Genomic DNA, 22,302 nt, shown 5'->3' on the forward strand with positions numbered 1-22,302 from the left:
CATTATGTAAATGAATTGGCATAGCACTTGAATTATTATTAAGTACTCAAAAATAGGTGATAGTTCAAATGTTCTGTTGAGATCAATGCAAACTAATTAAGCATTTATGTTGTACTTTAATTCATCTTAAAATTGCATAATTCATCTTAAAATTTATATATATATTATATATATATATATATATATATATTTCAAAATAAACAAGAAATTTGATCAAATTATATGTGTGAAATTTTGAGGTAATGTGTACTTGTGTTTTCAGCTTTCCTCATCAATGCCCCATTCTGTTTCCTTCCTCGTACCAGACCCCTCTTTCCCACTACCAACAAACACATTGCAGATATAAATCAGGATAAATTGGTAGTGCATTTGGCTACAAATGGCAAAATACCCATAGAATCATATACCAGGCAATAACAAAAATTCAGTCTTACTTGACAAGAGTGGGAAGTCGTTAGGCAGTTTTAGAATTGCTTCATCAATTCAATGACACTGGAGTGCTAGGTGAGTATATTCCTTTTCTGAACGTTTAGTAAGATGGGTAGAACAAATCCAAACTGAACAAGAATTAAAAAGAGAAAAAAAAAGATCATTCCATATTTCTTCTCATGTATGCATATGTTCACATAAAGCTTTGGACAATTAATCAGCACTTATTTGAAATGCAAATTTATTTGAACATTTTGTATTCTACTTAGTGGTATTAAATGACTTATAGAAGTTATGGGACTTATTATAAGAATTTATAAGAGTTCCTGGATTGGCATGTAACTCAGTTTGTAAAGTATTTCCTTGGCATTCAGGGAGCTCTGAATTCCTTCCCTGGCATGATAAGACTCGGAGTGGTGATGCACAACTGCAATCACAGAACTTGTGAAATTGAGGCAGGAAGATTAGAATTTAAAGGCCATCCTCAGCCACATAGTGAGTTTGATGCAAGCTTGGCATGCATGAGACCTTTGATCAATAAACAAAACAAAACAAATCAAAAATTGTGTCCTTCGTGCTGCTTTCAAGAAACCCAATGCAATTTCTTGCTTACCGGTGACTATATTTAGCTACTTAGTATTAAAATTAAAGTAAATTTTAACAATATTTACTATACAGATAAAGCATTACACTGGAGCTTTATGTTTCATATATAGGCAAAAGAGAAGCCATGAAACAGAAGGGCAATATGATTGCAATTTAAGGCTATTTAAAAACATTTCAATTCACTTAGAAGTGTTTTTTGATGGTGAATTTATATAATGTATTCACAGTACTTGTCTTTTACAAAATTAATCTTTCCAAGTTTGGTGACCTATCATTTAATGTCAATAAGACATTAATACACTTTAAAAATACAAACACACAATTACAAATATTGCAATTAATTTCAGCATTTGCAATTTACTGGAAATTGATATATTTACCAATGTAAACAAAATCTCTTTGTAGAGAGTTTCCAAACAAGTGTTCAAATCTATAATATCCTTATGTGACTTAGTCACGAATAAAAAAGTGTGTATATTACAAAAGTAAATGTGTAACACTCAGAGAAAAAACAATGTTCCATATATTCTCTTAGACATGGAACCTTATGTGTGTAGGAAGACAAACAAACAGAAAGATTGACAGATGTCATGACTCCAGAAAGGGGTTATTTAGGAGTAAGGAAAATAATAGGAAGAGAGGAAGGTGGACAGAAAGGGGTTATTGGATGGATATGGGGAATATCTGTGAATTAATATGACAAAATGAAACCCACCCCTTTGTATAATGAATATATGCTAACAATTTTAATGTGAGTTATTACATTAAAAACAGCATTGAAAACTGTATTTCAAGCATATTTAAAAACCTCTCTAAATAAGGAACCTCAAAACATATCGACTCATTTATAAAAGTGCAAAATTTAACTATCCATTAATTGCCACATATAACTGAAATATTCAAAGTAGTAGAAAATTCACTAGCTATAGTTTTATTTAAAATGTCAGAAGCTATAAGTGCAAACTCAGACCAATATGACTGTCTAAACATGAGCCAAAAAGAGAAAAGAACAATAGACATGCCAAAGTGAAAAGGGGAAGAACAACAAGGCCTCAACATTACACAAAGAACTAGAAGAAACTAAGGAATGTTGACAGTGGGAGAAACATTCACATCATGTACTTCCCAATACTAAGTGGTCATCCCTTAAATACACATACAAAAAAGATGATACAAACGGAGAAAGTTTTACTTAGGCATTTAGGAAAACTGCACACGCGCGCGCGCACACACACACACACACACACACTTATGTAGCAACAATTAATGAAAAATACGGCCATAAATTTGAAAGCAAGGAAGGTTGGATTCATGGGAGGGTTTGAAGAAAAAAAAGAGAAGGAGAAAGGGTATAATTACATTATGATTTGAAAATAAAAGGAAAAATAAATCTATAATTATTGGCTGGGATTTAAATATGCATGACTTAAGAAACTAAAACTTAATAAGCTGTTTCTAATTAAATGTTTGTAACTTTGTGAAATATCTTTGAGCTTATAAGCCATTCAACTCATAAACAGGAACCGTATTTTATAATATAAAGAAATGAACAGAAAACCAATTCTTTAAATGGTTATATCACCAAGTGTTATACAATTTTAATGGCACTAAAGTATTTAAAAGAAATCACCATTCTTTCAGAGTAAATGAATTTTGTATACTATAAATTTAATGTCATATTTCAAAATGTTTTTATTAATTTATTAAATGTAATAAGCTTCTTCTGTGCAGCTAATAGTGTATATAATGTGGTAATACGGTAGTATGTGTTTGTTACATTTAAATAAATTGAAAATATCAAATAATTCTTTTTAAAGTTTTGGATGTATGTATTGGATCAGATTTCTCTGCATACCCTGTAAAACTTCATCTAAGCCATTTATTTCATTTCATAAAACATGCAACTGAACACAATATTCATTTGAAATCCTTAGTGTGCTTTGATAGAAATAAATACAAAAGAAAAGAAACATGTTTTAAAATGCTCACAATTTCAGTGTAACATTGAAGTTCATTCCCATCCTTCTTAGGTTACCTTGTGAAGGGACTGTCATGCTGATTATGCGGTCTCTGCTCAGTTCTATTTCTGACCAGCAGTTGCATGTCATAGAATGAATACTTTAAAGGAGGGAGGAGAGTGGCATCTGCTATTTGGTATTTTCCATCCCCAGTGCCAAATGTTCTCCTGATCCCTTACAAGTCAAAAATTAAAGCCTCACAACTGTAGAGTTCACTGTGTACTGCTAAAACACCCAGTAACAAAGGAGTAACATTTCCTTTAAAGTTTTTTTTTTTTTTTACATCTTTCACATATTCCATGTCTTGCTTCCTAATGAGTTTTAGTTTCAATGGTTACTAAGTTTAGATTATACATCAGAGAGTTCCATTTTTTCTCAGTTTTCCTCCAATAAGGAAAATACAGGACAACGGCACTGACAAAATAAACATGAAGCATTTCCATGTCGGCTGTAATATCTACATTAGCCTTTTTCTTTCCATTTTTTTTTGAGACAGAGTTCCTCTGTAATATTTTGGAGGTTGTCCTGGAACTCTCTCTGGCCTCGAACTCAGAGATCCGCCTGCCACTGCTTCTGGAGTGCTGGCGTGCGCCACCAATGCCAGGCACATTAGTCTTTTTCTAATTAAAAAAAATAACATGCCTGAGTGTTATACTTGCTTTTATGTCTCAATGTATGGTGCATGCTAAGGCCAGGAGAGAGCATCAGATATCCTTGAACCGCAGTTAAATGAGGTTGTGAGCTGCTATGTGGATGCTGGGAATCCAACCTGAGTCCACAAAGCTGCTGCTCTTGACCTCTGAGTCATGTCTCCAGCCCAACATTGTTATTTTGGAGCCATATCCTTCTTTCACCATCAGTTCAAACACTAATTTGCTATGTATATAATGCTTCCATTGCAAGAAATCTATAGTATTTGAAGTTAGGAACATTGCTCAATAGTATAATATTCATCTAATCATATGTGAGATGGTTTCAGATCCAAGCACCATAAAATACACAGTGATCTCTTACACATAAATTTATATAAGATTAGTTACACTATGGTATGTGGTTTTCCACACAAGTTTTATAGCAAGCTTATTTATATATGAAAACATATATTTTTAAGATTTGGGGTACGTAGAAATATTGTTGGCTTGTGTACATTAACCTTGCATTCTATGAAATAAGTGAAGTTACTAGTTCGAGGGACTGTTTTTGCAGATATCTTAATACTATATTGCCAAGTAGACAGTCTTATTTCTTTTACATTCATAGGCCTTACCTCTGTTTCTTGTTTTATTAGATTAGAAAAATCAGTTATAGCGAATAAAAGTAATGAAAGCAAAAATGTTTGTCTTGTTTTTAATTTAAGTGGCAGAGAAATTTCTCAACTTTAAATGAAATGTTTGCTTAAATGTTTGTGCATGTTCTTTTTAAAGTTCTTTTACTCCCAATTTTCTGAAAGCTTAAATCAGTAGGGATTGGATTTTGTTCAATAGTATTTCTGTGCCATTTAAAATAATCATATGATGTTTCTTATACTGTTGACAGTTGTTTACGCTGTTTCTTTTTGAATGATGAATCAATCTTAAACACCTGGGTTAAATCCAAACTGATCATTCTGTACAGTTACTGTTTATAGATTTAATTTGCCAATATTTTGTTAAGGATTATAGGATTATAAAATATGTTGGGATGTGTTTGGAGGAACAGGGTGTTCTCCAAATTTAATACATGGAAGCTTTGAAACTTATGAAAATAGACAGTTGGGGAAATAATTCTGTTGGTAAAATACTAAAAATGCAAACATGAGGACACGAGTTTAATTCCCAGCACCCACATAAAAAAATCTGTGGTGGCTCCGGCTTGTAATACCACTGCTGAGGGCACAGAACTAGCTGGATCCCTGGGCCTGACTGTCATCCAGTCTAGACCACTTTGTGAATTACAAGCCAATGAGGGACTGCATTTTAAAAAAATTGACATCGTCTGAGGAAGAACACAAGAGAAAATCTTCTGAACGCCCCCTCCCCCTACACACTTTTGAGACCTTGCTCAGAGATAAGGTTTAAATAATCAATGTTAAAGGGTGCTATAAAGGTAGGGTCTGAACCCATTAGATTTGTTTTTAAAGAAGAGGAAAGTTCAAATTTCTCTCCATTCTCACAAAAAGGAAGAAGCATGTGAGCACACTCTGATAAAGTGTCTTGGCGTCAATCTAATATGACACCATCTGAACTAAGTCAATTTTGACACATGAACTAGCCTCAGGGACTGAGAAAGCAAATATCTGTTGTCTGAACCATTTAGTCTACTCTAGTATTTTGTTGAACCTGCTTGAGCAATTTGGTACCTCCTTTTTTAGTGTTTGAGAAAAAAGAACGTGTAAATTCAGTACTAAGATTTTAAAAGGCGAATATATTTATCATGAGCAGAAGATATACTGGAATATCACGATTATGTAATTTTAAATTATGAATTGAAGTTCCTTAGTGGTTATACAATCATCTGAAGTTTCTATTTATGGTTTGGTTACTGGGAACCAATAAGGTCACAACATGTATATTTCAGTAAAGGTCTTTTATTATCACATTTGAGATAGCAGTCCATTTACCTTATTTGTTCAATTCATGTGTCTAAGTTTGTTCATAGTAGTCTCTTATCATACCTTTGAAGGCTAAAAGGGTTATAGCTATGCTTTCTACTCTATCCTCTTCATGTGTATCAGGCTTATGAGGAGTAAATCAATATAGTTAAGTATATTAAAGAAGACTCTCTCTTTTTATCATTTTCTTGCTTTGTCTTTTTCACCACATTTCGGTTCTGCTTCAACCTTTCTTACTTCCTCCTGTTTGCTTTATACTACTATTGGCTCTATTTAAATGAGAGTTTAAGACCTTTCATTTGGACAATGATTTTGGTGTTGACAATTCTTTTTGATAGGTTCCATTTTCACATGCACCCTTTCTATGCATTATTTTTAGCCCTTTGAGGGTGTTCTCATCCATGGAACATTTAGTGTGTTCTTTGTATTTGAAATTTTTCCTTTAACATTTCTTATTTTCTTATTTTATTCCTTTATATTTTAAAATAGCATAAGAATTTAATATTGAATATAATTTTAGATAGTTTCCCAATGCAGTATACATTTATTTTGTGAATGTTTCACCATGTACTAGAAAACTATTGCCTACTCATAAATGGTCTAAAGAAGTTTACATGCACCAAGCACTAATTATGGTTCAATTTGACAATTGCACACATGTAGTTTTGTTATTTTTATGCTTCCTCACCCACTTTCACTTAGCAACTCAAACTGAATCTCTGTTTGCACCTTTTTTTAGCATCTTGGTGTGGATTTCTTTCTACACATTCTACTTTTACTCATTCAGTTTCTTGAATATCTACTTGGGAGAACATTATTGCTTCTTGGGTGCAAATAATATTCCTGGTACCAACTCTTCAAGTCAGTCTTTTAGTTGCTGACTGGATACAGAAGTTCAGCACTCTGCTGATACCAGGGATGAGGAAAAGTAGAATACTGACAGCTCACTCTGTCAGTGCTTGGTTAAGTATCATTGATACAAGGTTGGGTGGAAGTTCAGCTTCTCAGTGAACCTTCCTGTCACAGCTGAAAAGTAAGAAGGTAATACATTTGGGTGATAAACTGTTCTTAGGAGTCTTTTTAAGTCTATCTCTCGATTAAGTACAACTGAAGGTGGACATTAGCCCTGCCAACGAATGAGATTATATTATTAGTCCCAGCCTTTGAGACAGTGGAGTAACAAGCTTCCAGTTTCACTCCATTGTAATAGTGTGTGACAACATTAAACAAGGTAGAGAGCCTTTTGATGTCTTGCTGGAGTAAGAAATGTATTTCCATAAAAGGTTTTCTATTGTTAGGCCCAGAACCATTGCCTAGAAAAAACAGGTTTTCTTTCAGATTTTATCTCCTGCCCTCATGGAGATTTCTGGGGCAGAGGCTTCTGGAGTTTTCTGCACAGGACTTAAGTGACACAGTAAGGGCAGAGGGGAATTCACTACCTTATCTTTCTTTTAATTACATAGTTCAGTATCCATCTCACACTCTTCTATCATTTATAGATTTCCATTATTTGTCAGTTGTGCTGTCTAGAAGGTTTTTGTTAAAATCTATTTTTGGTTTTGTCTTAAGAGAGAAGACCTGAAAGATTCCATTTCTTGTATTTAAATGCTTTTGGCTTTTATAATACTTACTTTCTGCCTCAGGTTACCACTCTATTATCTCTAGTATACCATCCCCTACAGAACAGATGGCATCTTATTTTTCTGAGTCCTACCTTCTACTGGGGAAAGGAAAGGAAGATTCAGTCCACTTATTTTTTTTTTTTAAACTTTCAAGCCAAATGGTGTAGCTGTCAACTTCAATATACCAGGCTCACAGAAAGTCATATATCTATAATTAAATGATGCCTTCTATTTATGGGGTTTTCATTAGACTTTTAGGGCTTACACAGTCTTAAGAAATAGACAGATGTCCTCCTTATTTGTTCCTGTATCTCCAAAATACCCAACTACACTTCTTCCTAGCCAATCAGCACAAAATACCTGACGTTAAAGACCGTGTGTGATGTACCATCAAGTCCTGGGCACCATGGGCAGGAAGAATCTGGGGCTCAATGATCTGTCATTTGATATGGTCTCCTCACATGCTTCTGTTGCTGAAACACAAACCATCTGAGGAGGAGGAAAAAATGATTCGTTGAAAATAAGCTACCACCAGCAGAAGTGCTGTTCAAAAGAACAAGAACTGCTATTTTCAAACACTTCTGTTTTCTGCCCAGTTCAACATATGACCTTGGTAGAGCCCCCCTGGATTACAAGGACACTTTTGTTTTCTCCCACCAAGAGAATAATGATCAAGGCTCTGTCTCATCCCCAGATTGACTATATGCTGGATTTCCGACTTTATTGAAGCAGAGATTTGAAGGATATCTGGCTGCTGTGGAAGGGGTGGCTGACTTTGACTTGTTGGATCACTGGCCCTAGAGGAATGTCTGCCTCCCTGCTCCCCCAAGCACCTTTTGAGAGCTTTTATCTTCTTGGCTGTACTACTCCCTACCGCCCCCTTCTGGCTGGGCATGAGCTACCCACGACTGCCATGATCTCCCAGCCCTAAGGCTCACCCTTCCACACCTCCCATCACTTCTGCCATTTTTAGTCATTCCGGCCCGCCTCCTCTTCCAACACCACCCTCGGAGCCTCCCCCCTCCCGCCCCTGTCCTTATCCTCCACGGACTTGTCGCTCCAGGCCCACAAGCCCACATTCGGAGCTAGCTCGCAGCAGCAGCAGCAGCAGCAGCAGCAGCAGCAGCAGCAGCAGCAGCAGCTGCAGCGGCGGCGCAGCAAGTGCGTGGGGCGCGGCGGCAGGCAAGTGCGTGCGGCGGGCGGCAGCAAGTGCGTGGCGCAGCGTGGCGGCGGCGGCGAGTGCGTGGGCGGCGTCTGGCTCCTCTCTAGCTCTCGCCACACCTTCGGCCCTATCGCTGATCCTCCCGAGCTCGCTCGGCTCTTTCCGCCCGACCTCGCGTCGTTCGCCGGGTCACGCCGCTGCGGCTCTCGCCTCCTTTGCCGCCAACGCAGTGGTCACTCCTCCGCAGACTCCGTGCCGATCGGTCGCCTAGGCTCCTTCTCCGTGCGAATCCATGCAGCAGGCCAACACCGAGGCGCCGCCCTCCCCCACCGCGCAGGAGGAGACGCCACAGCTCGCTGGGCCCTCCGACCGCTCGCCGCCCACCATGGCCCCTCTGCAAACAGGTAGCAGGAAGCGGAAAGCCGCTGAGGCAGAGGAGGGCGCGGGGAGCTCTTCGTTGCCAGGCCCGTCCACAGCCGTGGCGATGGCGATGGCGATGGAGATGGAGATGGCGACAGCCGAGGCAGGCCAAGCCGAGGGGCCGATGCTGCTGGCCAAGAGGCCGCGGCGCCCCATGGCTCGCAGCTCGCTGGTGCACTACCTGAAGGGCCGCGCACTGGGCGCAGACGGCCATCCCGGGCTGGGGGGCTTCGAGGGCGATCTGCGCAGCTACGGGGTCCTCAGGCTGCCCGAGCTGCTGAGGGAGCGCCAGCTGTCCCTCGGGCCCCTCAACAAGGTGTTCGCGTCGCAGTGGCTCAATGCCAGGCAGGTGGTGTGCGGCACCAAGTGCAACACGCTCTTCGTGGTGGATGTCAAGACCGACCACATCATGCGCATTCCGCTGATGCGCGACCGGGTGCCCGACCTGTCCCGCGGCCCGCCCTCCTGTGGCATCCATGCTGTGGAGCTGAATCCCTCCAAGACCCTCATGGCCACTGGAGGGGAAAACCCCAACAGTCTAGCTATATACCAGCTGCCCACGCTGGACCCCGTGTGCCTAGGAGATTGCCAAGGCCACAGGGACTGGATCTTCGCCATCGCATGGATGAGTGACACGGTGGCTGTGAGTGGTTCCCGCGACGGCACCTTGGCACTCTGGCGGGTGGATCCCGACATGTTCAATGGCAGCATTGCTTGGCACAAGGATGCGGGCCTTCCTGTCTATGCTCACATCCGTCCTAGAGATGTGGAGGCCATTCCCAAAGCCACTACCAATCCAGGTAACCGCAAAGTGCGAGCCCTTGCATTCAGCAACAGAAACCAGGAGCTGGGAGCTGTGTCTCTGGATGGCTACTTCCACCTGTGGAAAGCCCGGAGCAACCTGTCCAGGCTGCTGTCCCTGAGGCTGCCCTACTGCCGGGAGAACGTGTGTCTCACCTACTGTGAAGATTTGGCCCTGTATGCTGTGGGATCCCAGTCTCATGTTTCATTCCTGGATCTGCGCCAAGGCCAGCAAAACATCCCACCACTGTGCTCCCGAGAGGGAGGCACTGGCGTGCGTTCTCTGAGTGTCCACCAGCACATCATCACCGTGGGCACAGGCCACGGGTCTCTGCTCTTCTATGACATCCGTGCCCAGAAGTTCCTTGAGGAGAGGTCTGCAACCGGTCCAGACTTCTTTCCTGCGCCCTCTGGAAGGAAGCTCAAGCTCACCTGTGGCAGCGGCTGGATCAACCAGGATGACCTCCTAGAGAATTACGTTGCCGGTGTGGAGGATTTCCCCAATGCCCTCTACACTCACTGCTACAACTGGCCAGAGATGAAGCTGTTCGTGGGTGGGGGCCCGCTGGCCTCAGGCCTCCACGGCAACTATGCAGGCCTCTGGAGCTAAGGTGAGCTGAACTCCTTACATTATGGGTTTATCTTTTAGTTCAATCTAACTGCACTTAATGTTGCAACTGCTGTTTTAACTCTGTCTCTTTTTTTTCTTTTTTCTTTCTCTCTTCCAGGTGGAACCAGCCCTGATAAACCAGTGTGCTTCTTAGCAGAGAGAGAGAGAGAAATGGAGCTGTCAGAAGTCGCTTTGAGAAATTTTCTGCACCTGTCCTCCCTTCTTTGGACTATCCATACAAATACTTTCCACTAATTCTTAGCTGTGTTGTCTTTGAGTGAGTGATCCATATAGTCTTAACCGTGGAAGCAAACCCCCATTATGATGTTAGAATTGTGTAAGTGTTGTGTCGTTTTACTAGTAGCAGTTTTAAAGATAATGTTTTTAGTTTTCATCACATACGTGTGCTATATTAAGAACATTTTCTAATAAATAGAGTTTAGACATCTGTTGTGGAGCACTAACCATAGTTTTATAGCATTGTTCCAATTGTAAAATACATTCCGTATTCCAGATTGCCTACTTTTGGAAATCCGTCATTCATTAATTGTGATCATGGTGTATATAGTTTGTCTGTTGTTGGTGCAAAACGCACTTTTCTAGACGTTTATTATCTGAAAGTAGTTGTCATAGAATCTTGGGTCTATATCCAAATCTCAGTTGATGAGGACGGTTTAGGTATTCAAGTGTTCTACTAATTGGAACTTTCAAAATTCATCCAAAAATAAGTGTTTTTCTTTCAAGCCTTATTTGACTTTTTAATGCTCTGTCTTCTTATTGAGGGAAGAATGTACTTGTTTTCACTTCTTGCCTTAGTACTATCACCACTTGTGGATAGATTTGAATGTTTGTGGTTGGAGTAACTTACAGAGTTTCAGTGCCATCATTCGATGCAGGGATATTAAGTATAAATATAGAATGTATGGCAGACGGGGTGGAAAATACCCTGCTCTGAGGTATAGACTGGATATTTTTGCTGTTGCTATTTTAATACCAAATATTATATTTCAGCATATTTTAAACTTTCAAAAATCTGTTTGAGTTAAGTTAAAAGAAAAAAATGCAAAGGAAGAAAATGAGCCCACCCAGCTCACTGTGCAAGAAACCCCCATCTTTATAGGCTCCAAAGTAATTCGATTTTATTTTGTGAACTAAAAAGATCCATACTTAAAGTAGAAGTATGTGTTCCTAAAGGCTCTGCTTCTATGCCTCTAAGCGTAATAAGATGTGATTTTTCAGATAGAGGAGCTGGGGATTTAAAAGCTAGGTGTGATTGAAGAACTTTGCCATTCAGATAAATAGAGGTAATGGGATGCTAGACAGGTGTATTGGACTTGTTCATAGGTGGGAATACTGAATGTGAGAAAGGAGCCAGGCCTTGCTCAAAACTGGGCAGGATGTGTTAGGCCTGGAATGTGACTGAGCCATGTTTCCTTTTCCATAAACATCTGGCATGCATTTGCATTGGTGTTGCTACACTACATGTTGTTCAGTACCAAACCTAAATTGCTGAAAGGATTTAAAGGAGACTTAGGAGTATGTAATGATCAGATTTTACTTTATAGAGATTATGCAGGTTTATTTCACAAATTATAGAGTTTTCCTACATATCTGTGCATTTTTTGCTTGCATGTATGTTTCAAACTCTGTTATAAGTGATTTGAGAGCAGAGATTGTAAACTGCCATCTTTTATTTCTTTATCTGTATGCTAAGGCCGAACAAAGGCAATCAGTTATTATTTACTTAATTTTTTTTGCCAGTGGAAACCTGCACTTCAAATTGTAATAAATATTTGCTGTTGCATAATAAAGAAACTTGCTGTGTGTTCCCCATGCCTGTTTTTCTTTAAATTTCCCCTAATTCATTTTCAGGTCAAGCTGCAGTAATTCATACATTCATAATTAATGTGTGTTACTTAGAGATGAACAAAAATTTATGTCTCATACATAATTGAATATTCTTTAAAATGAAAAACATTGATATTTGAGGATTTCCTTAAAATATTTGGTTTATTTTTACCAGAATAAGTTGAAGTTTTGTTTATAGGTTTTTAACTTAGAAATAATACATGCTTAAAAAATTTAATCAAACTATTAGCTGCCTATTTTCCTATGAGTATTAGGGTATTAGGGGGTGCAAGTGAAATAAGTTGGGAAAGACAGAAAAAAATACTATATTGGATAACATTTAAAATAAATAATAGAAGGCAAAGATTTAGTCTGATTTCTTCTCTGGCATGGTCTTTAACATAATCACCAATTCACTTTAAATTTATCATATTATCGGGTATATTTTTTTAAAACAATCACAAGGCTTGGGTGAGTTTACATAGCTAAATAGTGTAATTATGTATGTATTCTTTTTTAGAAATTTGTAATCCTTTTTAAGTTATTAAATTCTTTAGTTAAGTGTTCAATTGCAGTATATATATAAACTGAATTTTATAATATATGTTTATTCATATTTTCATACATATGCACAACATATTTTGATCAAACCCACCCACCTGCATCCCTTCCAACTTTTCCAGAATTAGAAATCCTCTTTAGTATGTCTCTATAAATTTCATGTATTCTAATTTTCATCCCACTGAATGTAATTAATCGTGCTAGTATGCACCAAAGTATAGTACCAACTACTGGAGGTGCACTTCTCAAACTGTAACCCTCTTGAGGGTCATCTATCAAATATCCCGTATATCAGATAGTTATAATTCATAACGGTAGCAGAATTACAATTATGAAACAGAAACAAAATTATTTTATGCGTGGGGGGGGTCACCAAAACATGAGGAACTGTATTAAAAGTTTGCAGCATTAGGAAGGGTGAGAACCACTATACTGGAGCATGGAATGCCTACCCCGGAACCTCAGCCCTGAAGAATACTGGCTTTCCATCCCCTCCAAAGTGTCAGGTATCAAGAACTTTTCAACTACATGTGGGGCTTTGTGAGACCCCCCTCAAAAATGCCAGCATAGGAAGAAAGGAATAAGCCTGGTTCACTTTTAATCTATAATGAATAAGTTACCGATCAGTGCCGGGTTTATTTCCTCCTGCAAGTGTATTTCTGACTCAAGTATTTATTTTCCAGCATTTCATTCTTTGAAATGAATTACTTTCTGTCATATTTAAGGTAAAAGAAAAGATTTTGAAATGGACATGCTCACTGAGGGGTTGAGGAGATGACTCAGTGGGTAAAAATGCTGCTTTGCAAGCATGAGGACTTGCATTTGGAACCTGAGTATTCACAGAAAAATGCAGATACATGGATGTGTATTTCTGAACCTGGAGGTCCTAAGATCTTGCTGGTAAGCATACTTAAAAAGGCTAGCTTCTGGCTCCAAGGCAAACTGCAATAGAGGAAAGCAGGTATTTTGCTCTGACCGCCACATACATTAGCATGCACCAGCACACTCATTAACATACACCTTACACACGGAGTGCATAAATGCATGCTCACGTGCATGCGCACACACACGCTGCGCGCGCGCGCGCGCACACACACACACGCCACTGAAGCCGGTAAAAGATATTAAACTTCCTCACCTGGTAAAAACACATGTGTTATATTTAATTTAAGCACTAATGACAAACAACATTTAATACTCCAGAGGTTGATTTTATCTGCCTGCCTATACTTAACGCTGAAAAAGTTGTTAAAAACATTGCATTCATCACCAAATTAAAGTGACTTTGAAAAATAATTCACGTAACCCTCCTGCGTGGTTTTCTGGGAGGTTTGCGATCTCTGCAAGCATGTAACTTAGCTACATTAAGCAGGTCCCCATGTGAGCAGCTCAGGGACACAGTTCAGCCAGCAAGGACATTATGTAATAATAGGAAATGGAGAATAGAGGTGCTCAAGCCACAGGTATTTGCTTTCAGGGACATTACTTTTCAATCTCCTCAAAAGGCTACCTAGAAGTACTTCTCACTACTAGCCCTATTAAAAGCTCGGAGACATCTAGCATTAGAGTGAAAAGAGCAAGGTATTTTTAGGAGGAATAGTGCCACAAATTAGACTCAATCATAGCAATCAGGGCTCTTTACTGTTAATTTCATACAGGCAATGATCTTTATAGGTCCTTTCTCTGGTTTTTCTTTCTTTTTTTGTCCTCCTTACTATTTGATGAATTCATTTACATAGCTAAGCCCTATTCAAGCTTCAGTTGTGAGTTTTTTCCATTATGATCTGTATTATTACACTTACCAGATTATAGTGGAGTGCCTTAAATATACTTCCCCTCCCATTGACTATGAACTCTGTCATTCTGACACCTAGTATTACAGACACAATATACATGATGATGAGGTATCCAATGAAAATACTAGAATATCAGATCCATGACAATAATAATAATAATACTAATAATAATAATAGTTATTGTTGTTGTTGTAAATTTGAGATACTTAACGTTAATCACAGGGCTTTGCACTTGCTAGGAAAAGTGTTGTCTCACTGAGGTACATCCCCAAGACCTATATTTATTTCCTATGCCTAAGTTGCAAACTTGGCTTGGAACTCGTTTCGTAGCCTTGACAGTCCTTGAAATGGCAATCCTGCTTCAATACTTGAGTGGCTGATATTAGAGATCATCCTCTATGTGGAATGGGCTCCTGAAGTCCACACCTATGCTAGGGATAAGTATTGAACTACTACAGGAGAGCCTGTAGATTTCATAGGTGTCCTCACTGAAACCCATATTCCTGGGGTCTGGATCAGTCCCATGCTTGTTAACCAGCTATCAGTTTGGGGACCAAGAGCTCTCCCTTGGGGGAGCGCGGTCCTCCGGGCCGCTTGCGCGGGGGGGGGGGGGGGGGGGCTGAGGAGGAGAACGCCGATCCGGGTGCCAGGAAGGTGCAAGGCCATGAACGGCACGGCGAACCCGCTGCTGGATTGCCTGCACCTGGGGGAGAGCTTCGAGAAACGGCCACGGGCCTCCTTCCACACTATTCGCTATGACTTTAAGCCAGCATTGATAGATACTTCCTGTGAAGGGGAGCTCCAGGTTGGCAAAGGAGATGAAGTCACAATTACACTGCCACATATCCCTGGGTCCACACCACCCATGACCGTGTTCAAAGGGAACAAACGGCCTTATCAGAAAGACTGTGTGCTCATTATCAATCATGACACTGAGGAGTATGTGCTGGAGAAGCTCAGCAGCAGCATTCAGGGCAAGAAGACGAGAGCTGAGGGGAGCAGTAAAATCCAAGCCCGAATGGAACAGCAGCCCACTCGTCCCCCACAGCCATCACAGCCACCACCTCCTCCACCACCTGTGCCATTCCGAGCCCCAACGAAGCCTCCAGCTGGACCCAAAACTTCTCCCTTGAAGGATAACCCCTCACCTGAGCCCCAGCTGGATGACATCAAAAGAGAACTGAGGGCTGAGGTCGGCATCATTGAGCAGATGAGCAGCAGCAGTGGGAGCAGCTCCTCAGACTCTGAGAGCTCCTCCGCAAGTGATGATGACAGCTCCAGCAGCGGAGGAGAGGACAATGGCCCAGCCTCTCCTCCCCAGCCTTCACACCAACAGTCCTTCAACAGCAGGCCTGCAGTGGCCAATGGAACCAGCCGGCCCCAAGGAAGCTCTCAGCTCATGAATACACTCAGAAATGATTTGCAGTTAAGTGAGTCTGGCAGTGACAGTGATGACTAGCACCAGGCTTTTGAAATCGGCTTTCTGGTACACAGACAGACATGCTGCAAGTCTCAGCTACTTCTGTCGGGGGGATTCCACACCACACAGGAGGATGTTGAGAAGCAGAGCCTGTAGGAGGAGTTAAGGCCTGGAAGCATGCAGATACTCAGTCTTTAACTTGGTGGTGGTGGTGGTGGGTGATTTTCTCACATAATTCTTCAACAATCTCTTGTTTCAGAGTTTAAGTAGCTCTATAGGAGAACTAACGGAATTCTGTTTCCACATGGTTAACATTAGTAATGAAAAACTGACCAATGCACCCTGGTCTAGGGCATTCAAAGCCCATGTCTTCACCAGGCCAGTAATTCAGCAGTCATCGGTTTGGTCTGGTGATCTGTACAAGTAAAATAAAAGTCTTTGAGGGTTATGGAAAGAAAGGAGATCCTTAGGCTGTGTCATAGAAATACGTTAAGACCACTTTACACTGTTGACATCAAGTTGTAAGGAAGTTCTGTTCTGATCCCAAGTTGACAAGGCTGTAGAAGTAGACCTTGGCAGAGTCTTTGGGTTGATTATAGTGTGTGTGTGTGTGAGTGTGTGTGTGTGTGTGTGTGTGTGTGTACTGAAAATCCAGTAGCTTAGCTCAGTGCAGCTAGGAAAGGGAAGCAAACAGCAGGGAATGGCCAGTCACCTGTCCCTGGTGCAAGCTTGCTCACTACTTCTTTGAATTACATTTGCTGGCATCAGGTTTTTCTGCATGGAACTTTCTGTCAGATTCCAAAAGACAAAAGCATTGCTGGTGTGCAACTTGGATTCAGACGCAGGCGATTCCTTTGTATGTGAGGCAGAGTGAGCAGGTTAAAGCAGCAGCTGCCGTGCTGACTGACACACATCCTCAGCTTATGTGAGGCTTTTGGGTTCATGTGGATCCATCCCTAGGTGTTCTTCATTCCATGGATGTTAGCAGAGGTTAGGAGTCAAAGGGGGGATGCAGTGAAGAAATCTCTGAGCAGAGGCACCAGGAGAAAACCTCCACAGACAAAAGTGAATCCAGAATGGAGTTCTGCAGTGTGGACTCTGTTTATGCTTTTGGGCCACTGTTTGTGGCACAAACAGTGCCAGTCTGACTGGTATGTTTATAGAGAAGAATCACACGTTTGCCTTTTGTAGTGTGCCATTTCCGAATGACTGTTCTTGCTGGAATATGGTCACTAGTCAATGTTCTACATTGAGGAAGTGTGTGGTGACTTGTACATCACTGTCCGTCTCTATAGTTAGAATGAATATATCCTAGGAACTTCCTGTCTTTGCTTTAAGACATTAATAAAGCTTTTCTTTTCTTGGATTCCTTCGCTCACATACCCCTTTCTCCTGAGCTAGTGGAGGGAGGTGGTGTGGACCTAGAAAGGAAATGGATGGCCCATGGTGGGGGCTTAGGTTAGAGTTGTATCATATAGGCCAACTATTTGATCCACACAGAGATCAAAGTGAGCCAAGACTGGGCAGAAGCCACTGCCCAGCAGCAGATCTCCACCACTCTGCCTAAGTGTAGGTGCAGAGTGTGCACTGGGACCTTATTCTGGGGTCTTAGCCCATTGGGGATCTCCAGTGGCAGATGGGAAACCTCTATAGCAAACTGATAATTGCTTTATAATTCTTTGGTAATGACAGCTCAGGGAAGGTGAACGTCAGGATTGAGTGACTTGAATTGTCACTGGATGTGGGAATTGAATTGTCTTACTGCCCTTAACCTGCTCTCACTGGGGCAGGTTCCAGGAACTTGAACTAAAACTGCCTATTCAAGGCTCCCTTTGCCCCACATCAAAAGCCTTGGTTTGTGTATACACAAAACTGTGGTGTTGGCATGCTGGCCAGTGACTGTTTCTATAGGAAGTATTTGCATGTGGCACTGGGCTTGGTAAGTTGAGCCTTCTGAGCCCCAGACTCCCCGGTCACCTGGCCTACCCAGCACCACATTTTTTGTTGGCTCCAGGTTTTGCTCTCTGCACAAATCCTTCAGTGGTCCTATCTCCTTTCCCCACCACAGTAAGAAAGCCATTTTTGAAAATCCAGAATGTAGCCTCCTGTATCATGATGACAATGATGACTTCTCAGGGGTATCCTTGTGCCAACCAAGTGACTTCCTTTGTCTCTGTGCCTTTGCTGTCCCCTCTTCTGCACCTACTCAACCTTCTCTAGAGAGTCTCAGGCACCATCTTCACCATCTTTATTTCTTTCAACCTTGGGGTATGGCCTGGTGTGCATACAAACTGCCTTTCTCCTACCTGGTTTCTGGTTGGTATGAGTACCTCAAAAGCAGGGACTGTCATCACAGAACTAGATATGCACATGCTCCTAGCCTGGGGGGGGAGGAGACTGAGACAACTCACTAGTTAAAGACTGAGAATAAACATAGGGGAAACATTCCAGGCACTGAGACAATGTTGAAACTACCCAGGAAAGTCCCTACTGAATTCTTAAATTACCTTTTATTTGCTCTATGCAATGTTGACTGTTTGGGTAAGGTGGGAAAACTAGTTCTACAGAGAAGCCATGGCAATCGTTTGAAAAATGTTGGGAAAATGCAATACACATAAACTAGAGATTTGTAATAATGCCACTGGTTAATCTATTTCTGTAGCAGAATAATTTTCTCTATGGTGTTGTGCTGCAGTAATAGGGAAACTTGAAAATTCCAAAGTCCTTCCTTCCCTTTTTTAAAGTGTGTGTGTGTGTGTGTGTGTGTGTGTGTGATATTTATTACATTATTTTGAAAGAGAATTATTTGTCTATTTGTAGATATAATAAGAACAGCCAAAGTAAATCTTTCTACTTGGCAAGGAACATACACTTTCTAAGACTCAGGCCTTAACCAGTAGCTTGGAAGACCAACTCAAGTGTTAGGAAATGTGTAGTTTTGTTGCCTCTGTTACTTCAGTCTTAGAGTCCTTGTCTCCTTTAATAATATTTAAAATCTTGTGCCTAAAAATTCATTTTGCTTAATTCTGATGTAGACATGCATGTTTACATTTATATTTGTTGTGTAGTCTCTTTCAAGATAAATATATTTAAATAAAGATGAAGTTCAGCAATAAAAAAAAAGAGCTCTCCCTTGTTCAGGTCAGCTGTTTCTGTGGGTTTTACTAACCTGGTCTGGACCCCTTTGCTCATCACTCCTCCTTCTCTGTATAGGGATTCCAGAACAGTTCAGTGGTTAGTTGTGGGTGTCTGCTTCTATTTCCACCAGCTGCTGGATGAAGGCTATAAGATGGCATATATGACAGTTATCAATCTCATTATCAGGGGAGGGCACTTCAGGTAGCCTCTCCTCTGTTGCTTAGATTGTTAGCTGGTGTCATCTTTGTAGATCTGCAGACATTTCCCTAGTGCCTGATTTCTCTTTAAACCTATAATGGCTCCCTATATTATGGTATCCCTTATCTTGCTCTCCTCTGTTCTTCCCTTGACTCAAACTTCCTGCTCTCTCATGTCCTCCTCACTTCTCCTCTTCTCCCCTTCTCATTCTTCTAGCTCCCTCCTCCTCGTCCTGTACTCCCAATTTTCTCAGGAGATCTTGTCCCTTTCCCCTTCTCCAGGAATGTATGTCTCTCTTTGGGTCCTCCTTGTTTACTAGCTTCTCTGTCAGCGTGGATTGTAGGATGATAATCCTTTATTCTATTTCTACAATCCACATATGAGTGAGTAATACCATGTTTGTCTTTTTGTGATTGGGTTACCTCGCTCAGAATGGTTTCTTCTAGTTCTATCCATTTGCCTGCAAATTTCAAGGTTCCATTTTTTTTTTTCTGCTGAGTAGTAATACATTGTGTAAATGTACCACATTTTCTCTATCCGTTCTTCAGTTGAGGGGCATCTAGGTTGCTTCCAGGTTCTGGCTATTACAAATAGTGCTGCTATGAACATCGTTGAACAGATGTCCTTGTTGTAGGAATGTGCTTCTTTTGGGTGTATGCCTAAGAGTGGAATTGCTGAATCTTGTGATAGACTGATTCCCATTTTCTTGAGGAGTTGCCATACTGATTTCCAAAGTGGTTGTACAAGTTGGCACTCCCGCCAGCAGTGGAGAAGTGTTACCCTTTCTCCACATCCTCTCCAGCATAAACTATCATTGGTGTTTTGATTTTAGCCATTCTGACAGGAGTAAGATGGTATCTCAGAGTTGCTTTGATTTGCATTTCCCTGATGGCTAAGGATTTTGAACACTTTCTTATGTGTCTTTCAGCCATTTTAGATTCCTCTATTGAGAATTGTCTATTTAGTTCTGTACCCCACTTTTTAATTGGATTGTTTGGTCTTTTGGAGACTAGCTTCTGGAGCTCTTTGTATATTTTGGAGATCAGCCCTTTGTCAGATGTGGGGTTGATGAATATCTTTTCCCAGTCTGTGGGCTGCCATTTTGTCTTGCTGACTATGTTCTTTGCCTTACAGAAGCTGCTCAGTTTCAGGAGGTCCCACTTATCAATTGTTGATCTCAGTGTCTGTGCTACTGGTGTAATGTTCAGGAATCTGTCTCCTGTGCCATTTAATTCAAGGGTATTTCCCACTTTGTCTTCTAATATGTTCAGTTTGCCTGGATTTATGTTGTGGTCTTTGATCCTTTTGGACTTAAGTTTTGTGCACGGCAATAGACAAGGTTCTATTGTATTTGTATTCGTAGGTGTTTGTGTTAAAATCAGTGTTTTCAACTCTATTCCATTGGTCTACCTGTCTATTTTTGTGCCAATACCAAGCTGATTTCAGGACTACAGCTCTGTAATACAGCTTGAAGTCATGGATGGTGATGCCTCCAGAAGTTCCTTTATTGTACAGGGTTGTTTTGGCTATCCTGGGTCTTTTGTTTTTCCATATAAAGTTGAGAATTGTTATTTTATGGTCTGTGAAGAATTGTGTTGGGATTTTGACGGGGATTGCATTGAATCTGTAGATTGCTTCTGGCAAGGTTGCCATTTTTACTATGTTGATCCTACCTATCCAAGAAAATGGAAGAGCCTTCCATCCTGGTGGAGGCTTTTTAAATCTCAAATCCCAACTGCAGTGGCATACTTCCTCCATAAAAGCCAAGTAATTCCCAAAAGTACTTATCTCCCAATCCTAATATTTCTCAAGCATCCACACTTCCTAATCTATCTCAAACAAGTGCACTTCCTGATGACTAAGGATTAAAATGGATGAACATTTGGGGGCCATTCTCATTCAAACCACATTCCACTGCCTGGATCCCATAGGTATATAGCCCTATCGTAATGCAGGAATGAATTCAATACAATTTCAAATGGCTGCATTGTCTATTGCAGTCTCAACAATGTTTTAACCTCCCAAATCTCTTTTTTTTCAAGGGTGTCTAAGTCCCTGTGAAATCAAAATACCAATTACATATTTCCGGCATGCACTAGCACAAAAGCAAGGGCTTTTATATTTTTTAATCATTTAATTACTAATCATATTTGCATATCCATCTTCCCCATTCCCTTGCCCTCCAATCCTTCCATGTTCCCCCAACCCACGTCCCAACTCCTCCCCTGGGATAGTGTGGCCCTCCACGGGGGACCTTCAAATCCATATATCATTTTTTGGAGGGCCCAGGCCCTCCTTGCTGTATCTGGTCTACAATAGCATCCCTCCATAGGGAATGAGCTCCCAAAGTCCATTTGTGCTCTAGGGATAAAGACTGGCTCCACTGTTAGAGGTCCCATAGACTGTCTTGGCCTCCTAGCTGGCACCCACATTCAGAGGGCTTTTCTTGGTCCAATGCTGTTTCCCCACTTTATGATTAGGATCTCCATGCTATTAGTAGGCCAGATCCACTGTTTGTGTGGGTTTTTCCAGCTCATCTTGGCTCCTTTGCTCATCCCTCCTCCCTCTCCACAACTGGATTCCAGAAATATAGTTCAGAGGTTAGCTGTGGGTGCCTGTTTCTGCTTTGAACAGCTACTGGATGAAGGTTTTAGGAATGGTAACCAAGGTAGGTGTCAATCTTATTTTAGAAGAAGGGCATCAATGACATCCTCTCCATCACTGCCTGGCTTCTTAGTTGGGGTCATCCCTGTGAAACTCCTAACATTTTCCCTGTGCCAGACCTTTCCAACCTGTACTGTCTCCCTCTGTTAAGGCATCTCCTTTCTTGCCCTCCTCTATTCCTCCCCTGTCTCAGGCCTCTTGTTCTCCTCCCTCCTCCCCTACTTACCTTCCCACCTCCTTCTTCTCCCCACCACCCCCAGGCTCCCACTTTGGCCAGGGGTTCTTGTACCCAACCCCTTCTTCCAGGGACTATGCAATCTTCTCTTGGGGTCCTCCTTATGTCCTAGCTCCTCTGGCAGTGTGGATTGCAGACTGGTAGTCCTTTGCTCTATATCTAAAAATCATATATGACTGAGTAC

The 22,302-nt window shown here is 41.1% G+C and overlaps 2 protein-coding genes and 1 long non-coding RNA gene across 3 annotated transcripts; 2 read left to right on the plus strand and 1 right to left on the minus strand.

Annotated features, from left to right (window-relative positions):
• Positions 1–273: 273 nt before the first annotated feature.
• On the minus strand, positions 274–8,452 carry LOC113837807. The gene is made up of 3 exons (XR_003488515.2): positions 8,317–8,452; positions 7,626–7,754; positions 274–557 (listed from the first exon to the last, which is right to left on the minus strand). It is a non-coding gene; the product is annotated as an uncharacterized LOC113837807 (long non-coding RNA).
• A 12-nt stretch (positions 8,453–8,464) lies between these two features.
• On the plus strand, positions 8,465–12,091 carry LOC100764386 (DDB1- and CUL4-associated factor 12-like protein 1). Its single transcript, XM_027433498.2, has 2 exons — positions 8,465–10,259; positions 10,377–12,091. Exon 1 carries the CDS (start codon positions 8,720–8,722, stop codon positions 10,256–10,258), a length of 1,539 nt encoding a protein of 512 aa, XP_027289299.1. The 5' UTR covers positions 8,465–8,719; the 3' UTR covers position 10,259; positions 10,377–12,091.
• A 3,021-nt stretch (positions 12,092–15,112) lies between these two features.
• On the plus strand, positions 15,113–15,970 carry LOC113837808 (ELL-associated factor 1-like). The gene has a single exon (XM_035449906.1). The coding sequence runs from the start codon at positions 15,128–15,130 to the stop codon at positions 15,920–15,922; it is 795 nt and encodes a 264-aa protein (XP_035305797.1). The 5' UTR covers positions 15,113–15,127; the 3' UTR covers positions 15,923–15,970.
• The last annotated feature ends 6,332 nt before the right edge of the window (positions 15,971–22,302 follow it).

This window comes from Cricetulus griseus, chromosome X (assembly GCF_003668045.3).
Source record: "Cricetulus griseus strain 17A/GY chromosome X, alternate assembly CriGri-PICRH-1.0, whole genome shotgun sequence".
Lineage (NCBI taxonomy): Eukaryota > Metazoa > Chordata > Mammalia > Rodentia > Cricetidae > Cricetulus > Cricetulus griseus.

Bases quoted from the DNA above. Each gene is read 5' to 3' on its own strand.
- LOC113837808 (XM_035449906.1), top strand. From the start codon at position 15,128: ATGAACGGCACGGCGAACCCGCTGCTGGATTGCCTGCACCTGGGGGAG.
- LOC100764386 (XM_027433498.2), top strand. From the start codon at position 8,720: ATGCAGCAGGCCAACACCGAGGCGCCGCCCTCCCCCACCGCGCAGGAG.